Source organism: Moschus berezovskii, chromosome X (genome assembly GCF_049115385.1).
Source record: "Moschus berezovskii isolate FMDL1 chromosome X, NW_MosBer_1.0, whole genome shotgun sequence".
Taxonomy (NCBI): domain Eukaryota; kingdom Metazoa; phylum Chordata; class Mammalia; order Artiodactyla; family Moschidae; genus Moschus; species Moschus berezovskii.
Window position 1 is genome coordinate 65,740,703 of NC_142488.1, and position 18,683 is coordinate 65,759,385.

The 18,683-nt window shown below is 39.0% G+C and overlaps 1 protein-coding gene across 1 annotated transcript in view; it reads left to right on the top strand.

Moving 5' to 3' along the window:
- Positions 1-218: 218 nt before the first annotated feature.
- The window catches only part of UPRT (uracil phosphoribosyltransferase homolog), a 42,049-nt gene continuing 23,584 nt past the window's right edge, over positions 219-18,683 (top strand). Inside the window, exons 1-2 of the mRNA XM_055437900.2 lie at positions 219-759; positions 15,847-15,889. Of these exons, the coding sequence (XP_055293875.1) occupies positions 383-759; positions 15,847-15,889 (420 nt within the window). The 5' untranslated portion in view covers positions 219-382. The remainder of the gene's footprint in view (positions 760-15,846; positions 15,890-18,683) is intronic.

Genomic DNA, 18,683 nt, shown 5'->3' on the forward strand with positions numbered 1-18,683 from the left:
TCTATCACTCACTCAAATTCTGCATGCAGAATCCCTATGGGCTCCCGGAAGACCCTAGAACCAAGCATCCCTAGCCTCACCTGTCTGTCAGGTTCGGTCAAGCAGCCAGGGTGACGCAAAGGGTTAACTATCGGGGCGCTGCAGAGCGGCAGGGAGCAAAGCCAATCACGTGTTTAAGCGGGCCAGTACGTCTGGTGTGGGCGGGGCCTCGACGTAGAGCGCAAAAGGGAAATAGTAGAAGCCTGGGGGTGAGAGGGCAGAGGGGGTTAGAGGTTGCGAGGAGGCGAGACGATTGGGAGAGCACAGGAGCTTTGGCCGTTTCTCCCTGCTCTTCTTTATCCGTAGGGATCGGTAGCTACGGGGACAGCCCGGGGCCTGGTGTATGGCCACGGAGTTACGGTGTCCGGACTCCATGCCCTGGCACAATCAGCAAGTAAACTCTGCCTCGACCCAAAACCCCGAGCTGCAGCAACCTGGAGACCTGATCCCGGCCTACGTTGGGGGAAACAGCGATTCCGAGGCCAAGCTGACTCTCCTCAGCGGGCACGCCCATTCTAGCGTATCAGCTGAGCGGGACCCTCAGGCCTCTGGCGGCGCCACCCTCAACTCAGAAAACAACGGTGACACTGGCAACTATGACGCTCCAGCCAGCGATTCCCTCCTAGGGGACTGCGAAATCTCCCGGCAGATCGGGGCGCAGCTTAAGCTCCTGCCAATGAATGATCAGATCCGGGAGCTTCAGACTATCATCCGGGACAAGTAAGCTAGAGCGGAAGGGGAAGTGGAGGGTCTCGCGGGGGTGGGCGGGGATTGGAAGTGAAATTGGCTAGTGAAATTGGAAGGTTCTTGGCGTTGGGAAACTGGTCTGTTGGGATCTGGGCAGGGCCGTTTCTTTGAGGGGCGGTGTCACATGACACAGGCCTTCTACTCTCTTTCCCAGTACCGGTGCTTAACGTCGTTTTGTGTAGGGAGGAAGCATTTTAGGTAACCTCCGGTTTCCTCTTTGTCTCGAGTCATTCCTCAGTCATTCGAATGACTGATTCCTCATTCATTTGTTCGAATGACTGAATGACTTATTCCTCAGTCATTCAAATCAGGTGAACGTGCTATCTGCTCTGTGCCTCTTCACGTGGGTAGAAACAATTTCTGGGTTATGGGTTTACCACGTTGAACGGATACAGGGCAGATAGTGTAGCTCTTTCACTTCATAACGTTTAACAGACTCCCAAATTGTTTCCTTGTTTCCAGTTTTTCTTTCTTCTACATGTTCCCCCGAATTACTGAACAATTAATCTTCTTAATATACTGCTTTGATTAGCTAACTGCCCTACTCAGCAGCCTTCTTTGGTTTCTCCGAGCCTAGGATGGACATTAAGGCCCTTCTTCATGGTTCCTAGGAACAGTTCTGAAACATCCCAACTTCTACTCGCACCTGGAATTCTCTTTACTTTTCCTCTGTGTGTTCAAATCCTACCTATTCTTCAACATTAAATGTCTACCTCTGCCAAGAAGCTTTCCTTCAATCATTCTTCCTTGCTGATCTTACCTGGACTTTTTAATGCAAGATTCACCGTCTGTTTTGTGTGCTGTTGTTTTACTCTTATCTCACTTATTCAATTTTAAGCTCCATGAGGGCAAAAATTTTATCTTTTACATGTTTGAATTCCAGCTATGTCTTTCAAGCAATTGTCACTCAATTACTAAAAGTTCTTTGTAGCTCTTAAAGTTATATTTGTGAAAGTATACTGTTTAAGGATTTTTAATTTAATCAGTGTTGAAAATTGTGGTCTTGTGAACTAATGAAGTAGTGATCTTAAAAAGTAGGAGGCATAGATTTGGCAAATGTGGTAGGGGGAACTGAAATAAAACTTATCTGTAAAAAAGAAAATAGGATGATTCTTGTTTCTGTAGAGCAAGAGTTACTGACCATGTGTCTTGGACCTGTGCTGTCTTGGACCTTGTGTTGCACCTTTAGATGGGCTTCAGGGCTTTAGCAAACCTTCAGAAATTATCTGGAAAATGTTATTTGTATATCTGTAATTTTTTAAATAATATCTTTATTGAGCTATATTTATGTACATACAGTACACCTTTTAAAGTGTACAATCCAATGGGTTTAAAGTATGTTCATTGCTTTCTAACCGTCACCACATTAGATTTTAGAATGTTTTTATCACCTCAGTAAGAAAGCCCATACCCATGAGCAGTCACTCCCCATTTCCCTCCAACCTACCAAGAGCCCTAGACAATCACTAAACTATTTTCTGTCTATATTGGTGTGCCTATTCTGGACATTTCATGTAAATGGAATCGTACAGCATGTGGCCTTTTGTGACTAGTTTCTTTTATTTAGCCTGGTAATTTCAAGCTTCACCCATCTTCTATCAGTACACTATTTCTTTTTTGGCTAAGTAATATTTCACTATTATGGATAAACCATATTTTGTTTATCCATTCATCAGGTGATGGATATTTGGTTTCCATTTTTTGGCTAATATGAATAATGCTACTATGAACATTTGCACATGTGTCTTTTTATGGGATGAGGATTCCTTTGCCTTCATCAGATTTCACAATTTTTATAAAACTTGGAGAGGGCATGGCATTCAGTATTCATATATATGACTGTATGACAGTATCAATACCTGATTTTACTTCATTACTCAGAAAAGCCTGGGTGGTATAGTAAACCTGGGCATAAGCAAAATCTTTTTTTTTTCTTTTGAGTTTGGAAGGAGACAGCAGGATCCAGAGTGATCTTAGGGAAAGATGCTTAGCATCTCTGTGCTTCAGCTATATTATTTGTAAAATTAGTATGTTCATAATATCTCATGAAACTCCAAGGAGGCTAAAACAAGATACTGTCTATGAACATTTGTTATAAATTCTGAAGAGCTATGTGCACTTGAGGCATTTTAAGCCTTCATGTTTAGATTTGTGCATGGTTCAGATTGCCTAAGTGCTGGTTTTTTTTCAGTTGTTGGGAGACAGTAAAGGGAATTTAACTGTATGTAAAATTCACATTCTTTTTAAAAACTTTTTGTTGGAGTATAATTGCTTTACAATGTTGCACTAGTTTCTACTGTACCACAAATGAGTCAGTTATACTTATATCCCCTTTTTTTTAGTTTTTATCTCTATTTAGGTCACCATAGAGCACTGAGTAGAGTTGCCTGTACTATATAGTAGGTTCTCATTAATTATCTATTTTATACATAGTAGTGTATAAATGTCAATCCCAGTCTCCCAATTTCTCCCACCCTCCCTTCCCCACTTGGTATTGATAAGTTTGTTCTCTACATCTGTATCTCTGTTTCTGCTTTGAAAATAATCAAACTGCAGTAATCAAGGCAGTATGGTACTGGTACAAAAACAGAAATATAGATCAATGGAACAGAATAGAAAGTGCAGAGATAAACTCATGCACCAGTGGTCAAGTAACCTATGACAAAGGAGGCAAGATTAAACAGTGGAGAAAAGACAATTTTTTCAGTAAGTGGTGCTAGGAACACTCTACTGCTCCATGTAAAAGAATGAAATTAGAATACTCCATAACACCATGCACAAAAATAAACTCAAAATAGATTAAAGACCTAAATGTAAGGCTGGACACCATGAAACTCTTATAGGAAAATATAGGCAGAACACTCTAAGTTACACAGCAAGATCTTTTTTGACCCATCTCCTCAAGTAATGAAAATAAAAACAAAAATAAACAAATGGGACTTAATTAAATTTGAAAGCTTTGCACATCTGTAAAGAAATTATCCTTCAGTTAAAAGAATTTAAAAAAAATCACTGTGTCTGTGTTTCCACTGCTGCCCTGCAAATACTTTCATCAGTATCATCTTTCTACATTCCATATATATACATTAGTATACGATATTTATCTTTCTCTTTCTGACTTACTTCACTCTGTATAATAGGCTCTAGGTTCATCCATCTCATTAGAACTGACTCAAATGCATACCTTTTTATGGCTGAGTAATATTGCATTGTATATATGTACCACAGCTTCTTTATCCATTCATCTGTCGATGGCCATCTAGGTTGCTTCCATGTTCTAGCTATTGTAAATAGTGCTACAGTGGACATTGGGGTACATGTGTCTTTTTCAATTTTGGTTTCCTCAGGGTATATGCCTAGGAGTGGGATTGATGGATTATATGGGCTCAATAAAGGAGAGAGATGGTATGGCCCTAACAGAAGCAGAAGATATTAAGAAGAGGTGGCAAGAATACACAGAAGAACTGTATAAAAAAGGTCTTCATGACCCATATAAACACAATGGTGTGATCACTCACTGAGAGCCATCCCATCTCACTGGGATGAGAAGTCAAGTGGGCCTTAGGAAGCATCACTACGAACAAAGCTAGTAGAGGTGATGGAATTCCAGTCGAACTATTTCAAACCTAAAAGATGATGCTGTGAAAGTGCTGCACTCAGTATGCCAGCAAATTTGGAAAACTCAACAGTGGCCATAGGACTGGAAAAGGTCAGTTTTCATTCCAATCCCTAAGAAAGGCAATACCAAAGAATGCTCACACTACCGCACAATTGCACTCATCTCACATGCTAGTAAAATAATGCTCAAAATTCTCCAAGCCAGGCTTCAACAATGTGTGAACCGTGAATTTCCAGATGTTCAAGCTGGATTTAGAAAAGGCAGAGGCACCAGAGATCAAATTGCCAACATCTGCTGGATCATGGAGAAAGCAAGAGAGTTCCAGAAAAACATTGATTTCTGCTTCATTGACTATGCCAAAGCCTTTGACTGTGTGGATCACAATAAACTGTGGAAAATTCTGAAAGAGATGGGAATACCAGACCACCTGACCTACCTCTTGAGAAATCTGTATGAAGGTCAGGAAGCAACAGTTAGAACTGAACATGGAACAACAGACCGGTTCCAAATATGAAAAAGAGTAGATCAAGGCTGTATATTGTCACCGTGCTTATTTAACTTATATACAGAGTACATCACGTGAAATGCTGGGCTGGATGAAGCACAAGCTGGAATCAAGATTGCTGGGAGAAATATCAATAACCTCAGATATGCAAATGACACCACCCTTATGACAGAAAGTGAAGAAGAACTAAAGAGCCTCTTGATGAAAGTGAAAGAGGAGAGTGAAAAAGTTGGCTTAAAGCTCAACTTTCAGAAAACAAATATCATGGCATCTGGTCCCATCACTTCATGGCAAATAAATGGAGAAACAGTGGAAACTGTGGCAGAGTTTATTTTTTTGAGTTCCATTATTACTGCAGATGGTGACTTCAGCCATGAAATTAAAAGATGCTTGCTCTTTGGAAGAAAAGTTATGACCAACCTTGACAGCATATTAAAAAGCAGGGACATTACTTTGCCAACAAAGGTCCATCTAGTTAAGGCTATGGTTTTCCCATTAGTCATGTATGGATGTGAGAGTTGGACTATAAAGAAAGTTGAGTGCAAAAGAATTGATGCTTTTGAACTGTGGTGTTGGAGAAGATTCTTGAGAGTCCTTTGCACAACAAGGAGACCCAACCAGTCCATCCTAAAGGAAATCAGTCCTGGATATTCATTGGAAGGACTGAAGCTGAAACTCCAATACTTTGGCCACCTGATGCGAAGAGCTGACTCATTGGAAAAGACCCTGATGCTTGGAAAGATTGAAGGTGGGAGGAGAAGGGAAAAACAGAGGATGAGATTGTTGGATGGCATCACCGACTTGATGAACATGAGTTTGAGTAAACTCCAGGAGTTGGTAGTGAACAGGGAGGCCTGGTGTGCTGCAATCCATGGGGTTACAAAGAGTCGGACACAACTGAGTGACTGAACTAATGGTGGTTTTTTTCCTAGTTTTTTTTTTTTTTTTTTAAGGAATCTCCATACCTTCTTCCATGGTGGCTGAATCAATTTACATTCCCACCAACAGTGCAAGAGAGTTCCCTTTTCTCCACACCCTCTCCAGGATTTACTGTTTGTAGACTTTAATAATGGCCATTATGACCTCTATGAGGTGATACCTCATTGTAGTTTTGATTAGCATTTCTCTAATAATGAGTGATGTTGAGCGTCTTTTCATGTGTTTGCTAGCCATCTGTGTGTCTTTGGAGAAATGTCTGTTAAGGTCTTTTTCTCACTTTTTGATTGAGTTGTTTGTTTTTCTGTTATTGGCTTGTATGAGCTGCTTGTGTATTTTGGAAATTAATCTTTTGTCAGTTGTTTCATTTACTATTATTTTCTCCCATTCTGAGGGTTGTCTTTTCACCTTGTTTACAGTTTCCTTTGCTGTTCAAAAGCTTTTAAGTTTAATTAGGTCCCATTTATTTATTTTTGTTTTCATTTCCATTACTCTAGGTGGTGGGTCCTAGAGGATCTTGTTTTGATTTATGTCATTGAGTGTTCTGCCAATGTTTTCCTCTAAGAGTTTCATAGTTTCTGGTCTTATATTTAGGTCTTGGTACTGATGAAATTATTTGCAGGGCAGCGATGGAGACACAGACATAGAGAACAGACTTATGAACATGGAGGCAGGGGGAGGAAGGAGAGGGTGGGATGTATAGAGACAGTAACATGGAAACTTACATTACCATGTGTAAACTAGATACATTACCATGTGTAAACTAGATAGTCAGTGGGAATTTGCTGTATGAATCTGGAAACTCAAACAGGGACTCTGTAACCAACCTAGAGGGGTAGGATGAGGGGGGGATGGGAGGGGGGTTCAAGAGTCGGGGGGACATATGGCTGATTCATGTTGATGTTTGGTGGAATCCAACAAAATTCTGTAAAGCAATTATCCTTCAATTAAAAAATAAATTACAGAAAAGCACTTTTGTACAGCAAAGGTAACCCTAAACAAAATGAAAGACAACCCCCAGAATAGGAGAAAATATTTTCAACAAAGCAATCAATAAGGGATTAATCTCCAGAATATAGAACTCACATTCTTATTAAAAAAAAAAAAACACGGAGAGAGCCTAGATAATTTTTATCCTGCTATGATACAGAATAGAAAAACTCACTACAATTTTTGATAACTAATTGATGCTAATTTTGATAACTAATTGACATGGAAACCTGTCATACTGCAGTCCATGGGGTCATAAAGAGTTGGACACAGCTGAGCATCTGAACTGAACTGGATTGATGCTTAGTTATTTACGATGGAGACACTTAGTTTTGTTTTTGTTACTCAAATCTGTTTGTCAATAGAGGCCTCTGTTCCTTTATCTTCAAAAATTGGTATCCTCTCACACAAACAGGACCTGTTGTTTCTTCCCCTTTGGGGGACTGATGTAGAGTGCTGGTGGTTAAAGCAGCTATATTTACATGGGTATAGTTATCGTACCTATCACAGTCTGTCTTCCTTAGACCCTTATGCTCTTCTCTATTTTGATGTGACATTATGTATGTGCACTATGGAACTCTGTCATGATAGAAGCCATTGGAGTACTTGTTATTCCTTTTATTGTTCCTGGTCCTTAGTATCTATTTCGTGAAGGAATTGCTTTCTAAATTGACTTTGGCATGGAGAAATGGAGTTGAGTAAGAGGACTGCATTCTGTTGTAAATACATAAAGCAGGCAAGATTGAGAACATTGCACTGATTTTAAATGTGTTTATTTTTTTGAACTGCACAATATTTGCAACATAATATGTTAGTTGTATTATTGAATTTCAAAGAAATGGTTTTCTCTCTGAGTATCCAGTAATCTAAATATCAAGCATCAGATAATTTACTCAGTCACACAGGTGTTACTGGTGAACTCAGAAATAAATGACTGCTTCATTTACAGTTTTTGTTGTTCCAATGGATTTAAACCACACATTCTTCCCTTTCTGCCTCCTTTATATATTAAACGCAGCAATATCTGAGTGTAATGCAGTTTGCTTGAACATAATACTTCATATATAAGGCAGTTCAGTGTATTTAAAAGATCACCCGCCCCCCCCACCCCACCGTTATTGTTGTTGTTGGTTTTCTTTTGTCTCCTGAAACATTAAAGCTGTTTCATGAACTATTGCATGTTTTCTGTATATTTGCCCTCAAAGGGATTTTGTCATGGCAGCAGGCAGCTTGGATGAAAGTTGAACAATCTTATTTTAGTCCATGAAATAGCACTAAAGAAGGAGCACATTCAGCCTTGTGGATTTTTTTAGTCACCTGATGGGAAGACCATTAACCTCAGGATGGATGAACATCCTGTACAGCCATAATATGAAGGCAGCTCGATGTGATTTGAGTCATTTGTCTTGGTAATGTTCTTAACCAAAGCTGTTCATTTGAATTGCTTCGGGAGTCTTTTTTTTTGGAACCCATCCTTAGAGTTGAATAGTAATTGGGTGGAATCTGAGTGCTTGGAGCTTTTCAGATACCACAGGTGTTTGTGCTGTACTCAGTCTGGGCCACTGACCATGGAAGAAGGGCTATTCTCCCTTGCATCGTGATTTGGCTGGTTTTGGTTGTGGGATATAGGCTGAATCAGGGTTTCTAAATTGCACAGAGCCAGCCTAGAGAGCCTGGCCTGGCATCACCCTGAGAATGGAAAATCTCAGAACCCCTTCAACTTGTACAAAACCAAAAAGTCAATCACAAAAAACACTGTGACCTATAAGTTATTTAAATCATGGACGTGATTTTGGTTTTCTGTGTGAATTTTCTAACTGGCCTTAAGGCCAGGAGTGAGGGTGTTGCTTCTTTATACGTGTCTCTGTTGTATTTTCCAATGCTGGAAAAGACTCTGATGCTGAGAAAGATAGAAGGCAGGAGGAGAAGGGGATGACAGAGGATGAGATGGTTGGATGGCATCACCAACTCAGTGGACATGAGTTTGAGCGAACTCCAGGAAATAGTGAAGGACAGGGAAGCCTGCTGCTGCTGCTAAGTCACTTCAGTCATGTCCGACTCTGTGTGACCCCATAGACGGAAGCCCACCAGGCTCCCCCGTCCCTGGGATTCTCCAGGCAAGAACACTGGAGTGGGTTGCCATTTCCTTCTCCAATGTGTGAAAGTGAAAAGTGAAAGTGAAGTCGCTCAGTCGTGTCTGACCCTTAGCGACCCCACGGACTGCAGCCTACCAGGCTCCTCCATCCATGGGATTTTCTAGGCAATAGTACTGGAGTGGCTTGCCATTGCCTTCTCTGCAGGGAAGCCTAGCGTGCTGTAATTCATGGTGCCACAAAGAGTCGGACACAACTGAGCTACTGAACAACTTCTTTTTCTACCTGATCTCAAATGTTTACATTGAACTTTGCCTTGAGGTGCAAATAAATAATTAATGCCACTATTTTATGAGATTCTTAAGAAGGTGCTAAAGTGCTGTGATGACTTGTACTTGGCAGGTAGCACTCTAAAAACTATTTTTTTGTTTTACTTTGTTTTTGTTTTTCACGTCAGATTAGGTTTGCTCCAAGACTGGTTTTTTTTTTTTTTTTTGAGGGGGAAGGGAGGAGGAGGAAAATAATTTCTAAATCATCTGCATACCATGACAAACATTGGAGCTATTCTTTTTGTAATGATGACATAACAAAGTAGCTATGGTGGTAGAGCTTGCTATTCCTGATTTCTCAGTGGTAAAGAATCTACCTGCAGTGTAGGAGATACAGATTTGATCCCTGGGTTGGGAAGATACGCTGGAAGAGGGCATGGCAACCCACTCCAGTATTCTTGCCTGGAGAATCCCTATGGACAGAAGAGCCTAGCAGGTCACAGTCCATGGGGTTGCAAGAGTGGGACATGACTTGGTGACTAAACTACCACAGCCATCATGGAAGTAAAGCTTATGTTTTTTGGATCTTCCACTAAACATTAACTCTTAGTGAAACATTCCTTTGGTTTAAACCTGTCAGAAAAACTTCTATTTTTACTTCCCTTTAACCTGTTGCTTAAACAAAAACAAACAAGATAATATTAGCGCTAAAATTGAGTCCAAATTAGTTCTTCCTCCTTAGCTTAGGTTGCTCGGTAAATACAGGACTCCCAGTTAAATTGGAGTTCAGATAAACAGTGAATACTTTTCTTAGTATAAATATATCCTAAACATTGTATGTGACACACTTCTGAAATACAAATTTAGCTGGTTGTCCTGTATTTTTATTTGCTAAATGTGGCAACTTTATGCCCAGACATAACTTCTCCCACAGCAAATGCTAAAGACAATCCTTTTATATAATCTTCATTTTCAGAAATAGTACCTAATTCATTACTGCTAGGGTTTAGTTTATTTATTTATTTTTTTACTTGTTTTAAATCTTTTTTTGTATTTATGGGGTTTGATTTAAATTAAATTGTCTTTTAAGTTATGAGTCACAGGTTTTAATTTAATCATTTGAAAAGGGTGTATTCTTGTGTTAACCTTAATTATATACCCTTTATACTCACAAAGAAGGGCAATGCCAAAGAGTATTCAAACTACCACAAAATTGCACTCATTTCACATTGCTAGCAAAGTAATGCTCAAAATTCTCCAAGCCAGGCTTCAGCAGTACATGAATTGAGAACTTCCAGATGTTCAATCTGGATTTAGAAAAGGCAGAGGAACTAGAGGTCAAACTGCCAACACCTGTTGGATCATAGAAAAGGCAAGAGAATTCCAGAAAAAAAATCTACTTCTGCCTCATTGACTGCGCTAAAACCTTTGACTACGTGGATCACAACAAACTGGAAAATTCTTAGAGAGATGGGACCTTACCTGCCTCCTGCAAAACCTGTATGCAGGTCAAGAAGCAACTGTTAGAACTGGACATGGAACAATGGACTGGTTCCAAATTGGGAAAGGAGTATGTCAAGGCTGTATATTGTCACCCTGCTTATTTAACTTCTATGCAGAGTACATCATGTGAAATGCCAGGCTGGATGAAGCACAAACTGAAATCAAGATTGCCAGGGGAAGTATCAATAACCTCATATGCAGATGACACCACACTTACGGCAGAAAGCGAAGAAGAACTAAAGAGTCTCTTAATGAGAGTGAAAGAGGAGAGTGAAAAAGCTGGCTGGCTTAAAACTCAACATTCAGAAAACCAAGATCATGGCATCCGGTCCCATCACTTCATGGCAAGTAGATGGGGAAACAATGGAAACAGTGACAGACTTTATTTTTGGGGGGCCTCCAAAATCACTGCAGATGGTGACTGCAGCCATGACATTAAAAGACTCATACTCCTTGGTAGGAAAGCTATGACTAAGCTGGACAGCATATTAAAATACAGACTTTACTTTGCTGACAAAGGTCTGTCTGGTTAAAGCTATGGTTTTCCAGTAGTCATGTATGGATGTGAGAGTTACACTATAAAGAAGGCTGAGTGCTGAAGAATTGATGCTTTTGAACTGTGATGTTGGAGAATACTCTTGAGAGTCCCTTGGACTGTAAGGAGATCAAACCAGTCAATCCTAAAGGAAATCAATCCTGAATATTCATTAGAAGGACTGATGCTGAAACTGAAACCAATACTTTGGCCACCTGATGCAAAGAATCATTAGAAAAGACCCTGATGCTGGGAAAGATTGAAGGCAGGAGATGGGAATGACAGAGGATGAGATGGTTGACTGGCATCTCTGATTCAATAGATATGAGTTTGAGCAAGCTCCGGGAGATGGTGAAGGGCAGGGAAGCCTGGTGTGCTGCAGTCCATGGGGTTGTGAAGAGTTGGGCATGACTGAGCGACTGAACAACAATAAACTCTTTACAAGCCGCATTATAATAGTAGCTTCTGCATCTTAAAAAGGAACATTTTAATGATTTGCCTGCCAGAATCTTTATTTCATTATTTGCATTGTATGTAAATGCCCATCTGATTCACAGGAAGATAAATATCATTAAAATACACCTAAAAACTGATTACTTTTTAGTAAACGTTCCCTTATTTTAGCAAAATATAGATAATAGCTTTATTCAGGGACTTAGCTTTAGGCTGGTAAGAACCTTGGAATTCTTCACCTCTGTAAGCCTATCTACTTTCATTACTAAAAAAGTGGTATTGATAACAGCAGATTCTACTTGTTAAGATTATGTGAGGATTAGATCAGATAATGCATCAAAAGTGCTTAATACGTAGCACCAAAGAAGCTTTTAATAAATGATGATCTGTGGGAAAGGGAGTAATATATGTATATTACCATTACCTGTTGTTACTTTTGGACCATTTAAGAAAGGCCTTCTAAATAAATCTGTATGCTTGGGTGTGTGTGTACAGTTATTAAAATGATTTTTCTTATAAAGAGGTGAGGTTTTCAAGTTTATTTTGAATAGGTAAGTAGCAGGTAGTGATCAAATGGCAGTTTCTGCTGTAGAAATTGAAGTTGTAATTGCCCCAGGAAAGGATGTCTTCCAAAATACTAGAGAATTCCTCTAGTGGTGGTAGTAGTGATAGTAGTAGTAGTAGCAGCAACAGCAAAGTAGTTGGTAGTAGTAATGAGGTGTAGTAAGAAGACAGGAGAAGATCTCTACTTAAAGTCTTAATTTTTTCATATTATAAAACATTCCTCTCATAGTTCCATATGTTGTGGATGATAAGTAAATACCTATTGGCCCATTTTGAAAGAAAGGTCAGAGATTTCTGCTGATTTCATCTTGGTTTGGGTCTGCTTTGAGATGTCCATATTTTAAACTATATACAGTTGCTGTAGCTTCTCTGGAAACTTTAAAGTGCTTTATACACTGTCTTAAGTAGGGAAGAGTCCGATTTACCAAATCCACATTGAAGTGAGGATATGGTTTCTGGTGTAATTCTTATTCTTTTGTTGTTTCGCTGTGAAATTTTTTTTTTTTAATGGTATCTTTGGCTTTCATTTTTAATTTTGTTACTACAGATGTGTGGCACATTTGTTGGGCAAAGTGTCAAGATAAGTTGACACTTTTCTCAGATATGGTTAGGTCTGCATTATTAATCCTATTTGGAGTTTACACAACTTAAAAGGTACTCAATATTAATTAGATTTCTGTGCTTTGAATTATGAGCGCCTGGATATCACTGTTTAAATATTTGAATATATTATACAATAATCCAGGGGTATGTGTCAGTGTGTTTGTTGTTTTGTGATGATCTTGTATTAGATTTTATTTGGGAAAGTTGTCAGATACAAAATGATTAAAATGTCTCTCAAAACTTTGTTTCCAGTATGATAGATTTTTTTAAAGAATGGTTTTGAGACAGAGGTGAATAGAGTTATGATTTGAAACCAAGTATATGGAGTGAATAAGACCTGGGATCTGTTTTACATTAAAACAACTTTATTAACACATAACTTTAGTCCAGTGTTGGGTCTAAAGTAGAGGCCTAGAGATTATATGCAACTTGATTGATCTAACAGGAAATATCTGCTTAATGAAACTCTGGTGTTAACAATGTAAAGGATTTAGATGTGGATATTGAAGGCCACTGTGGGTTTTGTTCAAAATGCAACCAAATTACTGTATTCTAGCTTTACTTTCGGAGAAGGCAATGGCAAGCCACTCCAATACTATTGCCTAGAAAATCCCATGGATGGAGGAGCCTGGTAGGCTGCAGTCCGTGGGGTCGCTAAGGGTCAGACACGACTGAGCGACTTCACTTTCACACATTGGAGAAGGAACTGGCAACCCACTCCAGTGTTCTTGCCTGGAGAATCCCAGGGATGGGGGAGCCTAGTGGGCTTCCGTCTATGGGGTCACACAGAGTCGGACACGACTGAAGTGACTTAGCAGCAACAGCAGCAGCTTTACTTTAATTTCTAAATTGACTCAAATTAAATGGAATGAGTCTGAAGTCTGTCAAAAACAGCAGTGTTTAGCTTAGTAATTACTGTTTGTAGTGGGAAGATTTTGAGTTTTACTGGAAGTCAAATAACAAGAGATGATAGTTCTTATTAGGTTCTCACATCGTGTACATTTTTTGGAATGTAGAGAAATGTTTATCATGCAAAAGTTGTCAACTGAAGCTGACATTTTTAAGAAGAGTGTGAAGATGTTAATGTCTCATTCTAAAGTAAAATAATGAATTTGAGCAACTCCAATCACTTAACCTAATATAACTTTTCTTTGTAATATATTTATATGTAGCTGATCAGAAATTAAAGACAAACATTTCAGGTGTGTTCTCAAAATATATTACTGGATTTTTTTAAAGACTTGTTAAAGAATCCAGACTTTTCTACCCTATTGAGAAACTGTGTTCTGGCTGCTTAGACAAGTTTGTGTAGGTCTACCAAACAGGGTAGTAGTCTTCAGTATTTTTTTTTTTTGTGGTTCACTGGCTTTTACTTCTTTGACAAGCATGTTGTGAAGACTTATTATAGAAATGAAAAGTGCTGATGTAATAGTATATTTTCATTTGAAAACCACAATACATAAAATAAAGCCTGTTATATTTATTTATTTTGGTTGTGCTGGATCTTCGTTGCTGTGTAGGCTTTTTTCTAGTTGCAGTGAGTGGAGGCTACTCTGTAGCTGCCAATGCGGGGGTTTCTCATTACAGTGGCTGCTCTTGTTGCGGAGCATGGGCTCTAGGGTGTGTGGGCTTCAGTAGTTGTGGCACATCAGCTCAGCAGTTGTGGCTGCTGGGCTCTGGAGCACAGGCTCAATAGTTGTGGAGCGTGGATTAGTTGCTCTGCTGCATGTGGGATCTTCCCGGCTCAGGGATTGAACCAGTGTCTCCTGCACTGGCAGGCATTTCTTTACCACTGGGCCACCAGAGGAGCCCCTAAAGCCTGTTTTAAATGAGGTCTCTGTGTGTAGTCATGTAGAGTTTTCTTAGTTTAGGGAGTATTTATATATAAAGTTTAGGGAGTATTTATATATAAAGAATACAGACCTAGACCTATATTCTTGCTATATTTTAGAGAGTTAGTATCTGTAATAATGAAAGAACTGTGGTTACTCTAAGAAACCTAACACCATTTGTGTAAGGGATATTTCATTGCTTTTTCCTGTCAGAGAAAGTAAATGCAGCTTGAAAAAGAGTTGTGATTAATGGTATACTGAGATAATATTTGCTCGCATATGCCATTATGTTGCTATGTTGGGGAATATTTTAGGTATGCAATGGATAGGCAGATGGAGATTTTTAAGTATATAAACTGTAAATCAGTCAGATCATTTAACTTACATGAGAGAAGGAGGAGGAACAATAATAGATTTTTACAAAAGAAAAAATATCAGCCTTATAACATTTCCCTTTTGGCTGTTTAACAGTTTGTGGGTAGGTACAACCCTGGATTATTATTACTTGGGTACCTCAGGATCTGAAAATACTGACCAGAAGGAATTGTACAGAAAATTGGTAGAAAGATCTATGGAATAAGCTATTTGATTGAAAAACAGAACAATTTATCAATAGATTGAGAAAGAGGTCTTGTTAATTAGGTTAGGTGTTCTTGGAAGCAATAACAAAAATAGAGGATTGACTTGTTTGTACAGTTCTCATTCCAAAAATAATTACAGGCAAAGTAGACGGTTACTTATGTTGGTAATAAGGATTTTAAATTGGGGTGAAAGGTGTGTGAGAATGGGGAGAACCTGGTTTTCTTACTGCAAATTTTTTTTTCTTAACTTGAGCTCTGGATATGCTGCCATTTTCCAGGAAGAACTTGTTCATCTCCTGGTTGAAGAGTATATACTTGAGCAGTTCAGTGGGAGACTACATGATGTTTTCAATTTCTGTCTCTAATGGTATCAGATGAGCATTTTTAATAATATTTATCAAGTCATTACATTTAGGTTCCTGTATCCTAGTGAAAAATATCATGTCTCAATAATAGTCTATTACAGGTAAGCTTTTAGCATGTAATAGGTTTTAATATCCATGTTACTGTATGTATGTTAAGTAATATTTCACTTTAAAGCTCTAATCTAGACTAAAACTTGTACTTTTTTTTTTAGGACAGCCAGTAGAGGGGACTTCATGTTTTCTGCGGATCGTTTGGTAGGTGGATGGAGGCTTTCAATTTTCATTTCATTGTTGTTCCTAGTGTTATAATCATAGTAGCCCAAGGGGCTTTTTGTTTGAGAACATTCTGGGGTTGAGAGAGGTGGTACCAAGTAACATCTTGCTAGATTTTGCAAGTGTGGTTTCTACTTTTGCATTAAAACTCTGCCTCAGTCCCATTCACCTCAAATCATTGCCTACGAACTCACTGTCTATAGTTCTGACGTACCACTACTTTTCAAGTGGATCTTGGTAACTTGATCCTGAGCCTTAAGTACCTCTTCTTAGGTCAGTGAGGTGAAGTAAATTAAAAGGAAACCAAAGATGTAAAGAGACCTAGTAGTTACCCTTGTGGTGTCCATAGAATGCACAAAAGATAATAGCTATCTTACAGTTTACATGGGGATGGATGTCTATTTTGCCTCTTATTTTCTATAGTATCTTCACATGTGAATACTGTCTACACTTAGGGAATTCCTGTTAAGAATTGACCAAGCCCAATTCTGTTTAGCTAGTGTCATCTAAGAGGATCTCAGGCCAAATTGGGCTGTCTTAGGTAAGCCCTGTTTACTTCTTGTGTGCATATCTAAGTTTGTTTAGTGCTTGGAATGAGATTGACACGTGTTCTACTGTGGTTGCTAGTATTCATCACTTCATGAAATATACATTGAACTCATGTGAGTCAGACACTGTGCCAGATTGTGTTGTAGGTGGGAGGAGATTGAGTGGTAAGGCATAAAGACATGGTCCCTGATCTTGTGTGGTTTACAGTCTAAATACTGTTCTCATTGTTTAGTCTGGGGAAGAAATAAAATTGACTTATTAAGCTTATAGTTATAACCAGATAGTAAAAGATAGATTATTAAAGGGAATGTGATGATGTTGGGTGGGGGTGAGGTATGAAACTCTTCATTTACATCTTTCCTAGGGAAATCTTTATTCCAAAAGAGTGTAAACAGCACATATTCTACTTTTGACTTTTAAGTACTCTTGGTTCAAAGGCCACTTCTATTTGAGCTTCCAGGGCAGTAAAAATCCTTGGGTTGCATCAAGATAAATGTAGTTGACATGCTTGGAATGATAGGTTGTTCTTTTTGTTTTTATCAAACCAAAGGGTTTAAGACAGTTGTGGCTGCTGAAGGGGAAAACAGAGATCTTGGTGTTCACTGATAGACAATGATTTCTCTCTCTTTTGCTCTCCTTGTGCCATTTTCCTATAGAACATAGGAATTAAGGTCATGGTTATTATAAAATGCTTGCTTGAAAGGGCAGGCATTATATCTTAGTCAAATGAGATAATAAGGACCCAGGGCAAAATTCACCTGAGTCGATGGTAATTTTGGACCTCTCTGTTCTCTCAGTTGGATTTGAAGGTCCTGATATTGGGGGTTGGGGGTGTGGAAGGTCAGTTGTGGTTGTGGTAGGGACTGGAGCTGTTGAGGTTCCTGGTGATGGGAATTTCTAGTATACTGTCTCTTCTAGCACAAGGGTCCTGTTATAGTTGACATTAATTCTGTCCTGAATTTGTCAGGATTGGCTTTCCTGGCACTCAGATTTTGATATTTAACTTTTGAGAAGAGGTTAAATCCTTCTTCTGGTTTATGTTCTGTAAAGCTTGGACACACTAATTCTTGTCCCAATGTTGCAGGAGATGGGCAGGTGGTAAGACTCTTTAGAGGAGTATTACTAGAAGGAAAACAAGGCTCCTCAAAGAAAATGATTCTCTTCTTTCTTTGTACTTTGCTTATAAGAAACATTAATCTCCACAGATGGGGGTGGCTAGAGGTGAGTATGCACACACACACAGTATTCATGAGGTTCCTGGACCCTCTGGTATTCCAGGTTGACACAGTACAGCCCATTTAACATTTATCATTTTAATGGCAGCAGGATGTTAGAGCATAGGGCTTGACATTTCTCTCTGCTGTTCTTAATCAGTAATGTAATACTGATTGGAGAAAATGTGCTCTACAGATTCAGCACTGCCTTTTTGTAGTGGCCTCTGGATGTTCATAGGAATATCTGATGTGTTTTGAGGGATATTCCTTGTAGTTCTGATGGATTCTTTGCTCTGTACACATTAAGATCATTAGGAGTCTTTTTTTTTTTTTAAAGCTGAGAAGTCCTAATACATTCAACTGGATCCTACTTCAAGCTCAGTAAATTGGTTCAGTTCCATCCACTCATTTATTTCCTCCTAAGAAATTCAGGATTTATTTCGCATCATAGTGGGCTTTTGTTAAAAAGCATCCAACTTAACAATTTCAAAGTACTAAACAAGGCAAAGCAGTTCCCGGTGGGCAGTATTTCCAGAATTACCAGAAGTGTATTATGTCCAAGTGTTCTTTCCATGACTCTTGCACCTGCTGTGGTTTTGCATTTCTCATAGCCTGGACTAACTGAATGAGAATCAGAAGGCATACTTGATCCTTTTAGTGTCAATCATGTGCCTCACCAAGGTTGGATACCTAGCAGCAAGCAACTTGACATTTGGTTCTATCTCTGAATCTAACAGAAAATCTAACAGTTCCAGAAAAACATCTACTTATGCTTTATTGACTATGCCAAAGCCTTTGACTGTGTGGATCACAAAAAAATATGTGGAAAATTCTTCAAGAGATACCAGACCATCTAACCTGCCTCCTGAGAAATCTGTATGCAGGTCAAGAAGCAACAGTGAGAACTGGACATGGAACAACAGACTGGTTCCAAATCGGGAAAGGAGTATGTCAGAGCTGTATATTGTCACCCTGCTTATTTAACTTATCTTCAGAGTACATCATGTGAAATG